Consider the following 20,613-nt stretch of genomic DNA (forward strand, 5'->3'; position numbering starts at 1 on the left):
TATTCTATTAAAATATTTATACTACTTTGTATACACACTTTTCCATTTTCTTTCTTACTTGGAAAATAAAATCATTCCACCTTTTGTTTTTACTTACCTTTTCTCATTTTCCTTTTTTTTTTCTTAAATCATAGAAACTAACGTACATAACTTCTAAGAGAAGTTCCAACAAAATCTATGATTAAAAAAAAAGTAGCCCATTATTGTTCAAATTTGTTTATGTTTTATTCACTGAATTCATCAACTACACACTATTTACGTAAAAATAATTATAGCAAGAACTGATATTAGTTAGTGCTAGTATAATTTTCAACACAATTATTATAAAAATCACACCTCAGTAAAATAATAAACTATACCTCACCCAAACGGAAATTATAAATATCACGAAATTTATCATGCATAACAATTTTAGACTTAAATACATTTTTAATTTTATTCAATTTAATTTCAATATTAGTAAAAAGTGTGACCAAACTCTTTAGATTTAAAATATTTAACAGTGTAATAACTTTTCATTCAATTAGTATCATAACTGTTAATTATCAATACTTTTAATTATGCATAAATAGTTAACAAGGGATATACAGCGACAGTGTACAAAACTCATTATGTGAATTTTAATGGATAAAAGACTTATAGTATATATTTTTTAATTTAGGAACTTGATTTAATCCTAAAAAAGTTACATGTTTATAATTTTAAAACTGAGAGACTTGATTAAATATTTTTATCAATAAAAAGATTATATTGAACAAAATAAATTAATAATAAGGAAGAATAACTGATCCTAATTTTTAATTAGACTATAACGGAAAGTTATTTTATTCTATGTCAATGTCCTTTTTATATATATATATTTTCGTTTAAATATCATGTATTAATAAAATAGCTTACGTTCAGAAGTTTGGTGTTTGTTGGTTGGGCTGAGTCCACTCACGCCCATAAATGGTCCTATTACTGTATAGACTGTTGTTATGAAGTTTTTTACTGTACTTTCACAAATATCTTCTGTTTTTTATTTATTTTGGAGTGTGTAATTTGAAACATAAATTTTATATTTTAAAATACATAAAATTCAGAATGTGTATACGTTTTTATTTCAAAATACATAATTCATAATGCAAAAATTATTTTCCAAACTATACAACTCAGAATATATTTATGTTATGGATTATGCAATTTATAATACATTATTCATGAAATATACAAATTGAAATATAAGTTTTTGTATTTTGAAATACAAAATTTATGGAAATACAGGAAGAAATTATCCTTTTGTTAATCTTAGATTATTATTGAAAAGGATTTGATTATAGAATTTAATTGGAATAAATGATTTTTAACTTTTAATTAATCATGGATTCTTATATAATTGAAAATTATAGAAATTTTTGCAATAAATAAGGTAAAATTTATATTTAAGATGGATTTTAACTTATTGGTAATACAGAAATCTTTATATTGACAATAATGCGTCAAAATCAAACTCTTTATTTCATTTAAGACTAAATATAGTTGTAGTCTTTAAAGTTATACACTCTTGCACATATATGAAACCAAACACAGTAAAGAATGGCACCCATGAATTGTGATACTATTTATAATATATACTGAAGGAAAGAAGCATAAAAAAGGGTTAAATTTTGAGAAATATGTGATGAGAAAAGGTATGTACTATATATTAACTAAACAAAGTTCAGTTTTGAACTTATATCACAACACCCCTTCAAGGGCACCTTAAAATTATCTCACCACTCACAAATCACTCTTTACCAGGGTATACAATGTGAAGAGATGAATCAATCAACTACAATAATCTAAGTGTATACTTTTATACAATGGGGGCAGCTTAAAGACTGCTAAAATCCTTGGTGTCATCTCATTCTGAAAAGGAAAACAAAAGAACAAGATTTCACCATTTATTAGCAACTAGACAAGGACTGAATGAAAACACAGCAATTGAGGATCTCTTGTGTCTTACCAACCAAAGTCTCGTTACATCACTTCATACAGATAATTAGCAGGCAATTTCCTATCAAAAGGGCAAAAAGCGTGGTCAGTAGAGACATAATGACGAGTCTAAGGATGATAACTTGCAGCAGATGATCACAGAATTTGGACGAACACCAAACAAAATCTAAATTCCCAAAAGAACATCAAAATTTCATCGAGGAACCAACAGTATAGGAAGTTTAAGCAGGATTTCCTAATATATAAACTCAATTTCTAGCATGTCTAAAGTTCCGACTTCTCAATTTTTGCTTAATTGCTGGAGTAATCAACAAGGCGAACACACTGCTGACTATTTGATAAAATTTTAACCATAAAACAGCAGCTCTTGTGATAATATTGGCAATACAATCAAGGGAATGGTATTCTGTGGATTTCTATATGAACCTATTAGCTAACTTTTGGTTCACTGTAATGGTTTTTGATGGAAAGAAAATTAATGCAGTTCTCACTCCTCTTATTATCTTTGGTATGGTCAGGAAAATAATCATTCCGAAAGTGGCCTCGGAATTGGTGGTCCTGACTGTGGTAGTGAGTGATGCTGTTATCCAAAGAAAATACACTGTGGCAATTGAACTGATTCCAGGAATGTAATCCCTTATTCTGAGGGAATAATACTCAAGATAGTGGACAGACAAAAGTCAGAGATCTTATGCCGTCACTGGATTCTGGTGCACTTTACTCAAAATATCAATCTGTCCGAGAAGGCAATAGATGAACAAGGATTGACTTTATTTGAGAATAGGAATAAATCACTGGATTGCTGATGCATTTGACTGAAATTATTATGCTAACTTGAGCTTCATAATTAACTCAAGTACACAAAATCTAGCCGACGGATGTTAAGAATGCTAAAATGAGCCAACTTACGTATGAAGAAATTCTTCCTGGCAGAGAGGAAAATAGAATGATTCCCTTGCGCTATAATGACAACATCAGGTACAGTGAAAAAGCTTCCCAGATCAAACCGGACACTGTACCTCCAGCCCTCTTCCGAAAATCTATGAACTCAAATCTTTCAGAGGCACAACTCACCCCCAAAGAAGAGACAACGTACATGCTAACTTAAAAACGTTCAATATAAAATGACACTCCACTCTTTTCCAATAAAAGTTGTTAATTTCTACATCATTCTACAATGATAAGTTTCATCTCATTCACACACTTCCGATGATGGAATTAGAATAAAAGTAGTTGCATCATATAGAACCATTATTGGGTAAATTTGAATTCACAAAATATATTTTCATGGTATCAAAACATATTCCCCTCATGCACAAACAACAAATCAAACCTTTCCTTTCTTCGTTTCTTTTCAACAAAACTTACATGCAATTCCTTTAAGAGTTATCAGTATTGCTCTGATTACGATCTGTTTCTAAACTTATCCACAAATACTTACAAAAAGAAAAGTTAAAAAAAAAATCCATAAAGTAAAATTAGTTTATATATAAACTAGTTTGCAACAAAAACTTTCTCACATTGATTTCTCCACAACTAATTTTAGCTTATGATTCTATTTTTTTCATCTCCCACAACTTTCTCACATCTTTTTTTTCATTTTCGGATAAGTTTATCCCAAAATATCTCAATGTTCGTTTCACCTCGATGACATTAACACATTTTACTTAGCAAACCACCGGAAAAAAAAAAATCTTAATTAAAAAATAATGCCAAAAGCATATAAAAAAGCCAAAGTTTGTCTTATATTTTATCTCCTCCAAGTAAAAAATATATAAAACTGTACAACTAAAGAGAACGTAAAATACCTAGTTTCAATTATCGAAATAAAGCCAAGCGTATCCTTAGATTGCAATTTAAAATTCATCAAAAGGAGAAACACATTGCAATTGCTCAAAATCTAGAAGCAAGCCTTTGTCTAGTCGAGATAAACACCAATAACGTTCTAATCCAAACACAGCTTAAGCGAAATTAGATACGGCGATTACGTGAGGATGAATGAATACGGAAACAAGAGGAAGGAAATTGAATAGAGAGAATACCTATTGAGTTGAGTCGGAGTAGGATTGGTAGTAGTAGTCGAAACGAGAATCATCGTCATCTTCGTCTTCGTCGGAATCAGAAGTGAAATAGGAATAGTTGAAGTGAGGAGCGCAGAAGAAGGAGTAGAGACAGAGAGCGAGTTGATGCAGAGGGAAACAGCAAACCAGATCTAGAATCTGGTCACTGCTCAGAGGCTCCGCAATGCATTCCCACGCTTCCGCTGACGCACGTGCCACTGCCAACACCACCATGCTGTTCCACACCATTTCCGATCCTTGTTCTATCTTCTCCTTTCCCTCACTCTCACCATGACAATCAATCCATCACCACCACCACCTCCACTGTCACCATCTTCATCCAAATTTCACCAACCTAATCCCTAACTTCTGATTTCATCCTCCTATTTTATTCTTCGTTTTTCTTCCATGGAATTGTTGACTAGTCTCAACGGTCGCACCTTAATTAAACACTGTAGATTCTATTAATTATTTATTATAATAATTAATTAATTAAGTTTAACAAAAGGAGCATGAAAGTTTTTTTCCCAATAATATAACAACTTGTTAAAATTATAAAAAATATATATTTATACATTTTAATAAAATGGGCATTTTTTATTTTTTAAAGTTCACGCGGTGGTTCTATAATTATATTTGTATATCATAGAACATTTGTTCGGACTAATAAAATAGTTTAATTACCAACGTATAAGTATCTTATATTATATATTGGTCTAACTATATTTTGAATTTACGATAAATTTAATTTCTTTTTAATTTGATATTTATTAAATTTTTGTAATTGATTAAACTTTTAAAATTTTATTTTTTTTAATAAAGTTTCAAACAGTCAAATGTTTCTTATTAATTATGTGATACGGAAATTATATCTATGAAATTTTAGTTTACTTAGTGCCTCCACTATTCATAGGTCTCACACATTGAGTCTACGTAATTCAGAAAGCATATTTAACATATTATTCAATTGAATTATCTTGAGAACTTTTACTTCTTTCATAAATCCAAACATAATCATTCATTGATTCTATAGGTGATAACTTGTAAGTCATTGAAAAACATGACTTGTTATCTAACACATAACAATAAAAATCATTTGCTTTTTTCTATTAATTTCAATTATTTTCACAAAATATGACACTTCTTAACATTTGAATCAATTAAAAAAATGATAGAACAAAATAACATATAACCTAATTAACAAAATATTAAATAACAAAAACTCAATTGAAAATATTAAATTTATTAGTACTAATAAATAAAAACAATAATAGTTATTCAATTAAAAATACATAAGTTTATAAGAAACTTAAATCTAGTTAACATGTGTAACATTCTAAAACTATAGTGTAAAACCATATAATAAGAACATCACATTCAAAATACTACAGACCAGTTCTTACAAAAGATGGGACGTACGGTTATGGTCGAACGACCTTATTAAATAATAGAGTTAAAACTGCACAAATGGTTACAAATATAGGACGAACGACTTATAACCCTTCATATGCTGAACGGTCAGATCAAAAGATAAAGCAAACGCATGACTGAACGCTCCTACAAAAGAGTAGGCCAACAACTGACCGAGCGTCCTAAGGTTCGACCTTCACGTCCGTCTCTTCCAATGCTTCTTCCAGCAACTCTTCTCCTTCTGCTCACATCCACACGGATGATCATTGCAACAGGACAAATAACCGAACGTACAAAACGGACAAGACAGGAAATAGGGTAAGCTTATGTAATTTAATTCATCCAATAAAACATACAATTTTCATCATTAAATCAAACAATAACCAAATCATAATTCATACAACATGGCATGCAAATAACGACCACTTGACTCTGACTGTCCGGATTGTATGAATTCTGTGTAGCTACGACGTTCTTGCACCCGTGGAAAGGTAATCTGGAAAACCATCAGAATTATCATAGTTGGAAACCCAAGCCGCCACACGGGGTTAGCCCTTCATCCCTCACTGTAGCTGGAAACCCAAGTCTACATATGAGTTTAGTCTGATAGCTGGAACCCCAAGCTATATGCAACCAGGCCTCCTGCTATTCTCACCACATGCGCCATCATTCTCTACTTGAGACTCGGTGACCATTAGAATGTCAGGATGAACGACAGCTTAGTCTGACCACATTCATACTTTACAATTCCAATATCAATTCATGAGATATTCCTCCCCGGAATACTCCTTCATATTCATACTCATTTCTTCTACATCATATTCCATCATATTTCATTGTCAAAACCTCCAACCGAACCAATTTGACTAAAGATCCCATAGGATACTGAATAACAAACGTTAATCTTCAACCCAAAACAAGACCAAACACTTGGAGTGACACCGAGATGTTTCCCAGCTCAAAAAGATCAAACCAGGAGAGTTACTATCGAGGTTGTGAAAGAGACCGAATACAATGATACTTCTCAGGGATTGATAGAATCGAACGTTATTTACAAGGTGAGCCATTTCATTGAACTGACCCCTGAGAGTTTAAATCGAACGCAACTAAGCCTAGGCCGAGTACTAAGACTCTAGGCCAAACACCATTAGAAACTAATACTATATGACATCAAATAATAATAACGGACATAATTATATGAAGAAACCGAACGCTATAAATACTTAGCTTATTTATGAGTTTAACATCAAGGAGAACGAGTGTTAGTCGAAGACCGAGCACTGTAGAGACCGAACACTATTGGTATTGGCCGAATGCTCTTATTATAACATTAGATTAAGGAATCAATGTTGAGCGCTTGGTTTAAGACCGAGCACCACTTAGTACGGGCGCTTGGTGTAAGACCGAACAATACTTAGTACGAGCACTTGGTGTAAGAACGAGCATTACTTAGTACGAGCACTTGGTGTAAGACCGAGCACCACTAAACTTATAGAATAAAGGCTTGATATATATCAAATACCATTTAACCAGTGTTCAAGAACGAACGAAATATATAAATATATATAAATATACTGAAGTTTACAACCAAACACCAAGGAACGAATATCCTTGGTTGAATGCTTATTTACAGATATAACCAAAATGAAAACGCTAGGTCCTCAACTGGAATTCTCTCCAAATGAAAGAGTCCAGTTCCAACCGAGTCCTCAGGAAAACCGAACACTATATCGAACGAGCGCTGGTCTAATACCAAACACTTATTAAGAACGAACGCTTGGTCCAAGACCGATTACTCAAGTATAACTAAATGATCAATACTAACTCTCGATCACAATTTACATAATACAGTAGAGTATTACAGAATGACTCTCAGACAACATCCCTACCCATTTCATATCTTTCATTAATCATCAATACTTTTAAATAACATACAATATTTCATCATCAACCAAATCATCATTCATATACTCATACAGCCAACAATGCAATAACAACCATATTTCATATTTCATCCAACAATCAAACAAGCACGCCAGCATTCAAGAACGAGAATAAAAATCAAATTATATAAGCTTCCCTTACCTCTTAACGTGACCGAACGCTCACAGATGCAGAATATGGTTCACCACCAATTTCTTAGAAGACTACGATCGCGATTTACGAAACTAACTAAATGAAAGACCAGAAAGGCGTTCAGAAAGGGGTTAAGAAACTCATGCAACCGAAAACTGAGTTTGCATGTACAGAAAAACCATTCGGCTGAGGGAGAGATGAACTTACCAACTCGGAATAAAAAACTGATCAGTTCAAATGAACGTCCTCGACGCCGGGAGAATGTAAATGGTGCCTGAGTGGTGATCGGAGGAAGAAAAGAGTAAGATTTCTTAGAGAGAAGTAAGGGGTTTTTAGAGAGAATGAGGAGAAAAATGAAGTTTCAGAAGGTTGAAGAAGATGGTTGCATGCAGAGAGGGGCATGAATTTTGAAAACTAAGTTTTTTCTTCTACCCTCAAAACCGAACGACCACTCAGCTACTCACACCTGCCTTCCACTTTCTGATTCCATATCTCCTTTGCTTGACACTTGGCTTCCACTACTTGAGGTTTTTTAGTAAGTTTTAATGAGTTCTGACAACATGTATTTTGCCTTCTTCAAATCCAATCCATATTACTATATTATTTGATTGATATAATTATTATTCTCATAGAGTTATTACATGTCACCCTTTTACCATTGTATCTTTATCATAATGTATAGTATATACATGATCTCTATTATTAACATAACTAAGGTTATTAATTATGATAATTATGGTTGAAAAACTTCTACTCCAAAATTACTAATATTATTATAGTTGTTATACAAGGTTGATATAGTAGTAATAGTTTAATTGAAGAGTGAGAGATTATAGTTTCAACTTTTTTTATTAATATTCAAAAAATATAAAGTTGGTTTTAAGAGTTACAAAGAAATTATAAAAAAAAATTGTAAGTTTGATTCTTCCGTTAACAAAACTAAAAACTAAGATTTGCTAATTAAAAGAAAAGAAAAAGAAAAACTATAACCATGTGATCTAATTGTTATTCTCAGCAACTACCGTCACATTATATCATCCTAATACTATCATTATCATAACCAAAATCACCATAATAGTTTTTATTTCTATCACTTTGGCCACCGTCAATTATACTGTATTCTCATATTTCTTCCATAATATTATATTCTATTATATATACAGTTACCACCTACCAAACTTCTATCATTGATTATTTAGTCATCGAATAATCTGGTAAATAAAATACAATTGCATTTAGCTTTCAAGTTGCGGGGATAGCTCAGTTGGGAGAGCGTCAGACTGAAGATCTGAAGGTCACGTGTTCGATCCACGTTCACCGCAGTCTAAATTTTAATTTAATTTTTTTTTTATTTTACCTGATTCATGATACGATATTATTAGAAAGTGGAGTTTGATTTTTGCACATTGTGGAAAAAGAGGGTCAAAGAATGGATTGCGACCAGAGATATAGAAGGGAAGAGGGTTTGAATTTGTTAGGCAGCGAAGAAGAAAGAGAATGTTTTACAAAATGGTGATATTGGTATTGTTGATGAGATTGGTGGTGATGGATGCAGAAACATGTTCTGAAGGTGGCGGCAAAAACGTTGATAAGGAAAGGGTATCGCCCTCTACGTGTTTGGAAAAATGCATGCCGATATGCATGAAGATTAGAGCTGCAACCTTTTCACAATGCAACCCAGGTTGCCGATTGGGATGCAAACAATTGCAAGGCCAAGGTTCCATTTTCTTCAGACCCATGACTTAATATATCATGCTTTCTTTTTCTTCTTCTTTCCATCTTTTACAAATTCCTCTTTCCAATCCTCAATCAATGTTGTTTTTCTTCAAGCTGCTTTACCTTTTCTGTACTTACTCTGCTATATTTCATCTCCGTCTATCATGCAAGTTTTCAATTTATATATTTCTTCCTCGCACAAAATCTATGCATTACTACAATTCTTTATGTGTCTACGTATTTTATAATTCTTTATCTATAAAACAAATCATAGATAGTATACAAACAAAATTTTTAAGAATTTTGAAGATTAATGATGTTTGTAGTCTTCAAATTTTAACGAAAGAAATTAGAATCGTTTCTGTGTCAAATTTTTGACATATTTTAAATTTCAAAATTTTAAAAAATAATATAATAATCTTAATTTAATTATTTTAAATTTATAGTTTTTTTTTAAAATATTAGAAATGTAGATGTAAAGTAACATTTTGTCATTTTTAAAATTATAAGTTTCACTTTACATTTACATTTTTAATAAAAAAAATTATAAGTTTAAAATATAGATTTTTTAGGTATAAAAATTAATTTGAGTATTTAGATAAAATGATTTTATGTATATATTCTAAAATAATATTTTAAGATGTATATATAAGTTATAATTAAGTTTAATTACTAATTTAATCTGAAGAGAGATCAAATTGTTATATTTTAAAAAAGATTAAGACTAAATTGAGTTAAAATATTAGATATAAAGATTAAATTATAAATAAGTATTTCATGACACTGTGACTGTTATGTAGCATTATTATTAACATAACATAATAATGACTTGATAATAATATTTTTTTTAAGTTAATTTTTTAAAAGAAGAAAAATCATTGACACACAACACTAACATCAATCTAATTGAATTAAAATTTAAAATAACCAAATTAAATCAATTTTAAGAAATTAAAAACTTAATTAAACCAATTTTTTTTTAAAAAAATAAAATTAAATCAACTTAACCAATACGAGAAACAAATTAAAATTAAACTTTAATTATATTATTTTACTTTATTTTGTTTATAAAATAGTATAGTCTTTTACGAAAATTCCATCACTTTTTCATATTATTCATTAATAAAATATAACTTACTTAGAAAGATAAATTATTGATTTAAATTTATATATAATAACAACATTTTAAAAAGTCACAATTTTTTTTAAATATATTTTTGTGAGAGATTTATCAATTTCAATAATAACCAATTTTCATCAAAGTAACTGGCATATTTAACTAAATATTCTCCTAATTATGTTTACTAAAATAAAAAGCTTTGAATATGGGTTATTTTAGACAATTAAACTCAGATATGATGAACTTTCTTCAAAAATTAGATGTAGAATTTTTTTCTTCTTAAGTTAAAATTTGTTTATCCATAAATTATGTTTTTTTAAAATGTATATAATGTTTGAAGTTTTTAATTTTAATAAAAGTTTTTTTTTCATATTTAAAATTTAAAATTTTGTTTTTGAAAATCTCTTCTGAACAATAACCAGACACGTATTAGAATTATTCCTTACAGATTGAGAAAAATTAGAACCATACAAATATTATCATGAAGCCTTTGTTTGCCACATGTACTTCCATTATCACTTTTGAAAACATTATCTGATTTTATCTTTTATTTTTCCTCTTCATCACGAAAAATATCACCTTACTTTTTTTTTTATATTTTTAAAATCTGTAAAAATCACAAACAAAAATTAATAACTTAAATAATACACTATGTTCTTAATTTCTTATCCATTAGTCTCGATATAATAATTAACAACCCCTTTGAAGATAGAAGTTGTTAACCATTGTACATGACAGAACTTTATTCTCAATGGTGGAGAGCAAAATTCCATCATCACGTGTCTTCGCCGAACCACAAAATTATCTCAAAAAACTAAACCAACAAACCCTACTAAAGTGACTATTTATAACACCACAACTCTACTTTATCACATAGCTTTTGTATCATCAAAAATCATAAATATTAATTATCTTAAATAAACAACTAAAATTAATTAATTTACTTAAAAACTAAACCTTCATTCCTTTATTTTTCCTCAACTTAATTAATTTACTTAAAAACTAAATCTCCATTCTTTTATATTTTCTTCCTCTTCCACGTTCTTAAACAATACGAGATTATTGAATATATTAGAATAAAAATTTTCAAGTTAAGGACAAAAGAACTTTTTCATTCCTAGTTTTAATATCATTGTTAGATCAATCACTACATTCCTAAAATATTATCTCATTCGAAACGATTTTATTCTTGAAATTTTAAAAACAAATCTTAGTGAAATACAAATTCTAAAACGAATAATACCTCACATAAAAATGAAAGATGATTGACAAACTTGAAATTAACATATTTCTAAACTTGAGGTCGAAACCATTTAATGAAAAAAAGTTTATGTTTTGAAATAGTCCGCAATTTTATGTTTTTAAATTTTAAAAGTATAAGTTTTAGTATAATGTTTCTCTTTATTCTTAAGTAAAAGTGCTTATATAATCCATTTAAAAAAATTAACCACTCTAATACCATATTAAGAATGATTTAGTAAAAGTATTAGCAATTCAATTTTTTTTCAAATATATGCCCGAAGAAAAGAGATGATGGTCTTTGAATCCCACTAAGCCTTTGCACTGTTCTATCCTTAACCCGCATTTTCCTTAGTGCTTTCTTTGCTTTGATTTGTCGGTTTTCCACATGTATACAATTTCTGTAATACAATGTTTACTATGTTTTATTCTTCATCATTCATTTCCACATCAACAAAATATTAATTAAATATTATATTTGCTCCTTTACACGTATGTTTAACATTAATTTATGGAACACATACTAATCATAGTAATAAAGATTTTATACAACATTTTTTTCTCCTTCTCATGATGACATGTGTCATAATGTCTAGATACCATATTAGGAAAAGTAAACGACTCATTAAATTCATCAATACATGTGAAATCTTACTTATTGATGAATACATTTAAATAGTAAATCATAATACTTTAGAATTATTTCTTCCATTTTACATTTTATTTTTTGTTCTATTATTGGTATAATTTTTTAATTGTGTTTTAACGTTTTAAAGCTTTTTATTTGATTTACTTTTTCTTTTAAAAATTTTAATAATTCAAAATTTAAGTATGATTTCAAGTCTTATATTAGTAAAAATAGAGAAACGTAAACATCATATAATATAAAAAATTTATAAAATCATTATCTTAATGTTTTAAGTTAGAAGTGGTCTAATCTCTTATATAAATTGAATTTAAGTAATATGTATCACTATCTTATAAATTTTTTAAAAAATATATAATTGTTATTTATATTATATGTCATTGTTATAAACTTATTATTAATTTTGCAGGAAAATTTATATTGACTTATTTATTAAAAAGTGAAACCAAATGCGGAATCTTTGAAAAAGATTGAAAAAATTATTATAATAAGAAAAACCATTAAACCTATATTTATTTTTATTTTTGCAAAAGAATAAGTTAAAATCTTATATAAAAGAATTCTAAATATTGGTAAACCTAGTTGACCATTCAAAAGAAAAGAAAACTGTTAGCAACAATTATTATATAAATAGCATTTTTTTTTAATTTTTTTTTATTTGTAAACCTTAATGGTCGTTATAGTCATGGCATGAAGGACTAATTTTATAATATAATATAGAAATGTCACTTTCGTGTTCTGTAATTGGAGGACCAACGTTTTCTTTCAAGAAAATTCAGGATGAACATTAACTGAAATTACAGTTCACAACCTTAAGAAATAATTACAAAGCTTGAAAGTGTAAAAATTTCATGTTATGATTGAATCACATGAGGTAAGTTATGAAACTTTTTCTTTTATATATGGCTTCTCTGGTTCAGTTCTATTCCAAAGAGCAAGCAAGCTCTCTTTCTCTTTAATCCATCTCACACCTCAGTTTTTCTGGTTCTTCTTTCATACTCTCTTGTGCCCTTCAGTTTAAGGACAGTGACCTTTATGGAGGTGACAAAGCTTGTAGTCTTGCCAGCAGTTTTGGCATTCTTTGTCCTTTGTCTGCATTTCATGACAAGAATGGCCAGACTGAGAAACCTGAATCTTCCTCCTGGAAGATTAGGGTGGCCTGTTGTTGGAGAAACCTTGGAGTTCATGCATGCAATGGTTGAGGGAAACGTGTTAAGGTTCCTGCAAGAGAGAGTGGAGAAATATGACTCAAGGGTGTTCAAGACATCAATGTTTGGAAATCCTGTTGCTGTGTTTTGCGGACCAGCTGGGAACAAGTTCCTGTTTAGCAATGAGAACAAGAATGTTCAAGTGTGGTGGCCTAGTTCGGTGAGGAAGCTCTTAAGGTTGTCCCTTGTTACCAAGGTTGGTGATGAGGCAAAGATGGTTAGAAAGTTGCTCATGAACTTTCTTAATGCAGAAACACTCAGAAATTACTTGCCAAAAATGGATAGAATTGCTCAGCACCATATAGACACTTATTGGAAAGGTAAGACAAGTAACATAATACCTCAATTATTTGTTTGTTTGGTCATACATACGAGAATTGTGCTACCAAAGATTTACCATCAGATAGTTAAATAATGCTTTGGTGGTTAAATATTTGTGTCAATGATCAAGCAAAAGATTTTGGTGTTGGTGTGATCCTTTTTCAGTTTTGGTGGGGAATACCACGTTCTTGAACCTTATTGGAAACTATCATATCCTCTCTTACCATGGTTATACAGTTACTAGTGAGTGTGTACAAGTACCACAAACAATTTGTAGTGGTACAGCTCAACTTGCCAACTGACAGATGAGAAGTGTCAAATTTATGAACAAAACAAATCTATCCAGCAGGACTTCTCTCCATCAAACGCTTATTTTCATTCTTGTCACCTGGTACAATCATCCTTAAAAATCTTTTCTAGTTTCATTTTACAACAAATCTATGATATACAGATGAGATGTCTAACATGAACTCTATAGAAAAAGAAAAAGCTCTACTAGGAATCTTACATATTTTTTTAAATATATCCTATACCTTTTGTATATCTCTCACTTGTATATAAAAAAGTTGAGTAACATATAACAAAGAAAACCCATAAACCTATGGTATAAGTGAGTTTGACTCATGTTTCATTAGTGTTGAGTTGATTCTTCGTGCAAATGGAAATATAAAATTAATCACAATCCCTACCTTGAACTTTTTGATTAATGTTTACTATTGCAGTTGATCTTTTGAAAGACACTCTTCCAACTTTAAAAAATCCAAATCCTATAGCAAACTATGGATAACAATCTTCAATGAAATTTGGGTGAAATCCAATACTTGCAGTTGCATACGATTAAGCATTACACATAAGGTTATATTATCATGGATCAGAGCTAGTCTTAAGAGGTAACCTATTTTAAAGCTTTTCTAATGATTAAAAAGTGTTGATTGAATATATTATTTTGTTTCATCAAGAAAAACTGGTTATGCATTAGAAACGAAAGAGAAAATTTATAGTGTGAATCTGTGATCAAAGGTGTGATACTTTTGTTACTCTGAAACTTTGTAGGAAAGGAGCAGGTTTTTGTCCATCCAATTGTAAAGCTATACACGTTTGAATTGGCTTGTTGCTTATTTTTAAGCATTGAAGACTCTGTACAAATATCAAAGTTTTCGTTAAAATTTGATGCGTTTCTGAAAGGGATCGTTGGCTTCTCCCTCAACATTCCTGGAACAAGGTTTTATCGTGCAATGAAAGCTGCAGATGAAATAAGGAAAGAGATTAAAATGATTCTGGAGAAAAGGAAAGTGGATTTGGAGGAGAAGAGAGCATCACCTACTCAAGACCTTCTATCACACATGCTTCTTACATCTGACCCAAGTGGAAAGTTTATGACCGAAATGGAGATTCTTGATAACATACTTCTGCTACTTTTTGCAGGCCATGATACTACTAGATCAGTTTTATCATTGGTCATGAAATATCTTGGACAGTTGCCTCAAGTTTATGAACATGTCTTGAAAGGTTAGTAATAAAATCCTTAACCATGTTTGTTTCCTATAAAGACTTTATTTGGATACTCATGGATCATGGAGAAGTTCATCTTATTTTTTCTTATTTTTCTTGTTCAAACACACCCAAAGAAGATTGTTATAGCAAACTGTTGCTGACAACTATTTTTCAGCCATAACATGATCAGGATAAATGTTGAAGTTATTTTTATGACAGAACAACTTGAAATTATTCGAGGGAAAGAGGTAGGGCAGTTGTTGCAGTGGGAAGATATTCAGAAAATGAAATACTCTTGGAATGTTGTATGTGAAGTCATGAGGTTGTCTCCACCAGTCAGTGGTGCTTATAGAGAAGCTATAAAGGATTTCACCTATGCTGATTATAACATCCCTAAAGGCTGGAAGGTATTTTTCCTTTCTTTTGTAGAACTTTCTTTTCTATTATCATACTTTCTTCACTCCACACAGTCATTGGAATCACTACTAGTTCTCGAGACATGTTCAATTTAACCTTTGTTAAAGATCTCATATTGACTAGTGATAAAACTAGTTTACAGTACATAAATAAGTGCAAATCTCACCTTTAATCGTTTGTAAGATTGAGTTAAACTTAAAGTTTACTTCTTACCATAATATCATAATAACAGTTTAAAGTCTATCCAGCTTATCATGTGTAGGTGGGTGCAAACCTCACCTTCCAATATATATATATATTTCTGCTTGTTTCCATGAACTACTTGAGCTGTGTGATGTTAAATTAGACCAAAAGATTCGTTCATTTTCTGATACTCAGCAATACTAACTGATACCTTTTCAAGACCATTAAAAGAAGTTATTGTATGCTGAAGGGGAGAACCTTGTCTCATGTTGATCATGTTATCTATGATGTTTTATGACAGTTGCATTGGAACACTAATTCATCACACAAGGATCCAACAATCTTCTCGGATCCAGAAACTTTTGATGCTTCAAGGTTTGAAGGAGCAGGGCCTACACCTTTTGCACATGTTCCATTTGGAGGTGGCCCCAGAATGTGTTTGGGCCAAGAATTTGCTAGACTAGAGATACTTGTGTTCATGCATAATATCGTGAAACGGTTCAAGTGGGAATTGGTGATTCCTGATGAAAAGTTGAAGTATGATCCCATGCTAGAACCAGTAAAGGGACTTGAAATTCGACTTCATCCTTCTAGTTCATAGTCAAATAACTTAGCTATAACATAATGCACGCTTTAGAAGCTTTCTAAGTAGTCAGCTTATCGTGCTATATTTGAAGAAAACTTTTTTTCTACTTCGATTAGAAGTTTTTTGTATCTGCTTCCATGATTTCTATGAAGTTTCTATCTATTTTGATTATTCTGTTATTATTCAGTACACATAAGTTCATGTCTAACTTTTGCGATACGAGCGTTTTGAAATTATTTCTGTATACGAGAAAATGAAGAGACGACACATTGAAGTTCATGTCCAAAACAGTATAAGAAAATTAGATATAGTCTTAAGAACGAGACAAGACTTTCCTCTGTAAACAAGTTGCACCAATAAATTTTGATGTTTTTCTATGTTATTTTTTCCCTCTTCATGACTATTTAAATTATTATATTATGTAAGTACCATTTTTCTCCTGTAAATCAATAAAATATACTTTAGTTCATGAATGTGTAAAATACAAAATTTCCGCCCTGCTGTTAAGTTTTATAGAATAAATGTCATGTAGTTAACTAATTTCATATTAAAAATATTAAAGTTCAGAGATCAATTTGATGGAAAATTATAAAGTTTAAACATGAATTTAACTTAAGTTGTTCAAAATTGTTATACAATTTTACATAAAGATCAATTTGATGGAAAAGGGGATGAGTGTGGTTTTCTTCTTTGTCATGTTCTTGTTTTTTAAAACAGCCCCTGTCTGAAATAATCCAGTTGCTAAAACCTATAACTTCTCCAAGCTAGTTTTTCCTTTGGTATTGCTCTCATTACTTCCAAAAACATTTATAATCTAAATATTTAATAATTTGATTTTTTTGCTCAAATAGAACAGAAATTGCAATATTTATAAAACATGTAAAGTTTTGGAAGCAGATGGAGTTTTGTACAATGAATTAAAAGTTGAAATCAGTAAAAAAATTGACAATCTTAAAGAAAGGTAACTGTTGATGGTTGAAAAACAGCTATGTGAAACATCATAACAAATAGCAACATCATCAAAAAGTAGGGGAAAATCAATGCAACTTCATCAAGTTAGCAGTTAATGAAGGAACAGGCAACAAAGTAGAAGAAGGTAATAGAAATGCACAATTTTATTGATCATAAATAAGCTTCTTATAACTTTGCTTGATTATACTAGTAGTACATAAAGCAAGATCCCAGTGCAGGGACAAAAAATGAGGGATCCGTGTAGTTAAACTATAAAGTTATACACACATGGGAAATAATTACCATATTGCTCAACCAACCACTTAGTCAGCCAAACTGTGCCTGTGTTTACAAAACAAGTTATTTCTTACCAAATCCAAATAGAGATTTAATGGCATTGATGGCATTCTCATTGATAAAAGATTCATCAAATCTTTTCAATAAAGAGTCAAATTCCTCTGAAGTCCTGACGTTAGCTAGGTCAGGATCAGTTCTCAGTCTCTGTTAAAATAACAACAATGTTAGATGGCTTAGCCAATATGATAATGGAATAGCTTCAAGTAGGTTCATCACCTTGAAGTCTTCAAAACCTGAATTCAGGGCTTCTTCCAGTGAAGAAAGTGCAGCTTGAATCTGTTAGAAATTTATTACTCTCCATTAGTATACATATATATATATATATATAGAGAGAGAGAGAGATAGGTAAATCATAGAACTGTTTGTTGGCAAGACTAATGAATTCACTTAACTACAACGTATGTTGTTCTTGTTGGTGTCTATTCAGCATGGATAATAAGGAACTAATCCAAGATCAGGTCAAGTTGCATGTTCCAAGAGAGAAAATGGTAGGAAACATATACCTGGTTTAGCTTAGAGTAACAACAAGCAACGTTGTAACTTGCAACTGCTGCTTCCTCAGGCTCTGGCTTTGATCCCAAAATAGACTCAAATTTCTCTAGTGCTTCATTATAGCTTCCATTCCTTCAGCATTTAATCCAGGAACAGAGTGCACAATAACATTATCAGTGAGATAGCATCATTTGTTAGACTTTTAACCAAGATATGATGCAAATTGAGATTTTGGAAAGAGAAGCAGGTATTTTCTTTAACCAGTTGTTTAGGCCCTTGGCCATATTTAGATAAGGTTTCAATCAATAACTGAGCAACAGAACAGCATTTAGGATTCAAAACTAAAATTTCCACAATAATTGCTGATGAAAGACAATATATCAATTATCAATCGGAGACAATTGTCAGATACTATATTCAGAATGTTTGTTAGTTCTTCCAAAGATGTTGCATTTCATCCCTTTCGAAGAATAGACTAACATTCTGAAATGTTAAGGGCTAGACAAACAAAGGATAGAAAGGAATACTGGATACACCATAAATGTAAAAAAAGAATGATTTTGAATTGCTAATTCTTACTTATATAGTTGCAATCCCTCTCTCAAATCATTTTGTCTGCGTTCTTTCTGTTCTTTTTTCCTCAAAGCATTTAGCATCTGAAATTTTGCAAGTTTGAGAATTGGCAATGAGTGTTTGTACCCGCATGCAGCAGTGACATGTCTATGTAGAAGTCAAAACATCTCATACAAAATGTTTGTGAATGTAAGGACTACAAATTTTACAGTTTAATCATAACCATGAAACTTACTTGAATTTCTCTCACTCTGTTGCTGATTACCCCAGAGTTTCTCTCAGCCCTGATAATCTCCTTTTCAGTTAACTCACCACCACTGTCAATACTCTTTCCTGTCAAAGTGATAAACCATGGCTGAGATCACTAAGAAAAATTCAAAAGTGATTACTGAATATAGTAGCACTCGAACATAGCAAAATGAACACATTGAACTAACCATATCTCTTCTGCATTTTCATGAGCAATGGGCCAATTCTTTGGCGAATTGTGTACATTGTCCTTCCATATTCCGCAGCTGGCCAAATCTCAGTCCCAAAAACTGCACTGCAGATATTGAACATATTGGTCATATCAGACTCAAACATCATGAGACAAACACAAACACAAAGAGCACAAGTTTACTTCTCAACAGGACTTCGAAGCACATAATATACATATAAACTTGACATTAACAGTGCCTATAAATTAAACTCATCATTTCCACATCCATAAACCAACCTAGAATAAATATAAGACCTCCAATAAAGTCTCTTAAGCATGATACTTTAAAACCAACACCTAAATTATCTACATAGTTCTCCAAATAAAGAAAGTTACAGAAGGAGGAAAAAACAAAAACATGAAGAGCACACCTGGTGGCAAGTACTTTATCCCCAACATTGAAGACTCCAGCTTTATCAGCTGATCCTCCTGGTGCAATAGCATCAATGTAAGTTCCCCCATCCCTACCCTTTGCAAATTTGAGTCCAAAAGGCTGCTCAATTTCAACCTCGTACTCCTCGTACGGTTCCTCCTCCTGTTCTTCACTCTTGTCACTCTCCTGTTTGGATGCTTCTGACCCAACCCCGGATGAAGCCTTGACAGCAAAAAGCAACGGTCTTGACAAAAGGGTGTTGGAGAAACAAAAGGACACACCCAAGTACGAGGTGCTTCTGCAAGAAAAGAACTTGGGGGAGGAAGAAAACAGGGTTGGGTGAATTTGGGTGGTTCTTGGCAAAGTTAGTGCAGAGTAAAGAGATGAGTGACCACTAGTGGTGGTTGGTAATGATGACATGGTTTATGGTTATGCACAAAACTTTGAAAGTGCCACTGCTAATTTCTATGTTGAGTTTCTTCTACGAGTGGAACATCCTTTGGTGCTTGAAGCTGTGCTTTTTCATAGTTAACAAATGGAGGTTGTGTTGTTGGGGCCACAAAGACAGACATGAGAGGTTGTGAATGGAGATTGCTGAAGTGGTTATGAAAGCACATCCACTCAGTTCACTACAATGATGCCACGTGTACCTTTAGATTTTCCAATGTTTGAGACGTGGTTCTGCTACCTCTACTACTCCAGAAATTTTACTATAGAGATGAAAAATTAAAAAATGAAACTAAAAAATCAAGAACCTTCATCGGAATATTAAAATTCTTCTCGAATATATAATATAAAGTAATATTTGGAGGGAATAAAATACTTAAAATTATAAGTATGAATAAGGCTAATATAATTTTTTGGTGGTGTCATCTTATAGACAACTTTAACATTTAATAATACTATTCAAATATTAATCATTTTATGATACAAAGA

General features: G+C 31.1%; 3 protein-coding genes and 1 non-coding gene across 5 annotated transcripts; 2 read left to right on the forward strand and 2 right to left on the reverse strand.

Moving 5' to 3' along the window:
* Positions 1-1,658: 1,658 nt before the first annotated feature.
* On the reverse strand, positions 1,659-4,442 carry LOC148205577 (uncharacterized). The gene is made up of 3 exons (XM_088103538.1): positions 4,017-4,442; positions 1,985-2,035; positions 1,659-1,887 (listed from the first exon to the last, which is right to left on the reverse strand). Exon 1 carries the CDS (start codon positions 4,281-4,283, stop codon positions 4,017-4,019), a length of 267 nt encoding a protein of 88 aa, XP_087959664.1. The 5' UTR covers positions 4,284-4,442; the 3' UTR covers positions 1,659-1,887; positions 1,985-2,035.
* Positions 4,443-8,769: 4,327 nt separating this feature from the next.
* TRNAF-GAA (transfer RNA phenylalanine (anticodon GAA)) lies at positions 8,770-8,842 on the forward strand. Its single transcript has one exon. It is a non-coding gene; the product is annotated as a tRNA-Phe (tRNA).
* Positions 8,843-12,986: 4,144 nt separating this feature from the next.
* LOC124831254 (Cytochrome P450 superfamily protein) lies at positions 12,987-16,621 on the forward strand. Of its 2 annotated transcripts, XM_088103539.1 has the most exons (5): positions 12,987-13,115; positions 13,258-13,769; positions 14,824-15,279; positions 15,484-15,671; positions 16,166-16,621. In XM_088103539.1, the coding sequence occupies exons 1-5, from the start codon at positions 13,111-13,113 to the stop codon at positions 16,463-16,465; spliced, it is 1,461 nt and encodes a 486-aa protein (XP_087959665.1). In that variant the 5' UTR covers positions 12,987-13,110; the 3' UTR covers positions 16,466-16,621. The 2 variants fall into 2 exon arrangements, with proteins under 2 accessions (XP_087959665.1, XP_047161138.1); XM_047305182.2 differs by lacking the exons at positions 12,987-13,115; positions 13,258-13,769 and having other exon boundaries at positions 15,138-15,279; positions 15,440-15,671.
* Positions 16,622-17,547: 926 nt separating this feature from the next.
* Positions 17,548-20,241, reverse strand: ZKT (protein containing PDZ domain, a K-box domain, and a TPR region). The gene is made up of 7 exons (XM_047305178.2): positions 19,676-20,241; positions 19,261-19,367; positions 19,059-19,156; positions 18,830-18,906; positions 18,262-18,382; positions 17,975-18,034; positions 17,548-17,902 (listed from the first exon to the last, which is right to left on the reverse strand). The coding sequence occupies exons 1-7, from the start codon at positions 20,095-20,097 to the stop codon at positions 17,762-17,764; spliced, it is 1,026 nt and encodes a 341-aa protein (XP_047161134.1). The 5' UTR covers positions 20,098-20,241; the 3' UTR covers positions 17,548-17,761.
* Positions 20,242-20,613: the final 372 nt, after the last annotated feature.

The sequence above is a fragment of the Vigna umbellata genome, chromosome 1 (genome assembly GCF_029865625.1).
Source record: "Vigna umbellata cultivar VRB3 chromosome 1, Vumbellata_1.0, whole genome shotgun sequence".
NCBI lineage: Eukaryota > Viridiplantae > Streptophyta > Magnoliopsida > Fabales > Fabaceae > Vigna > Vigna umbellata.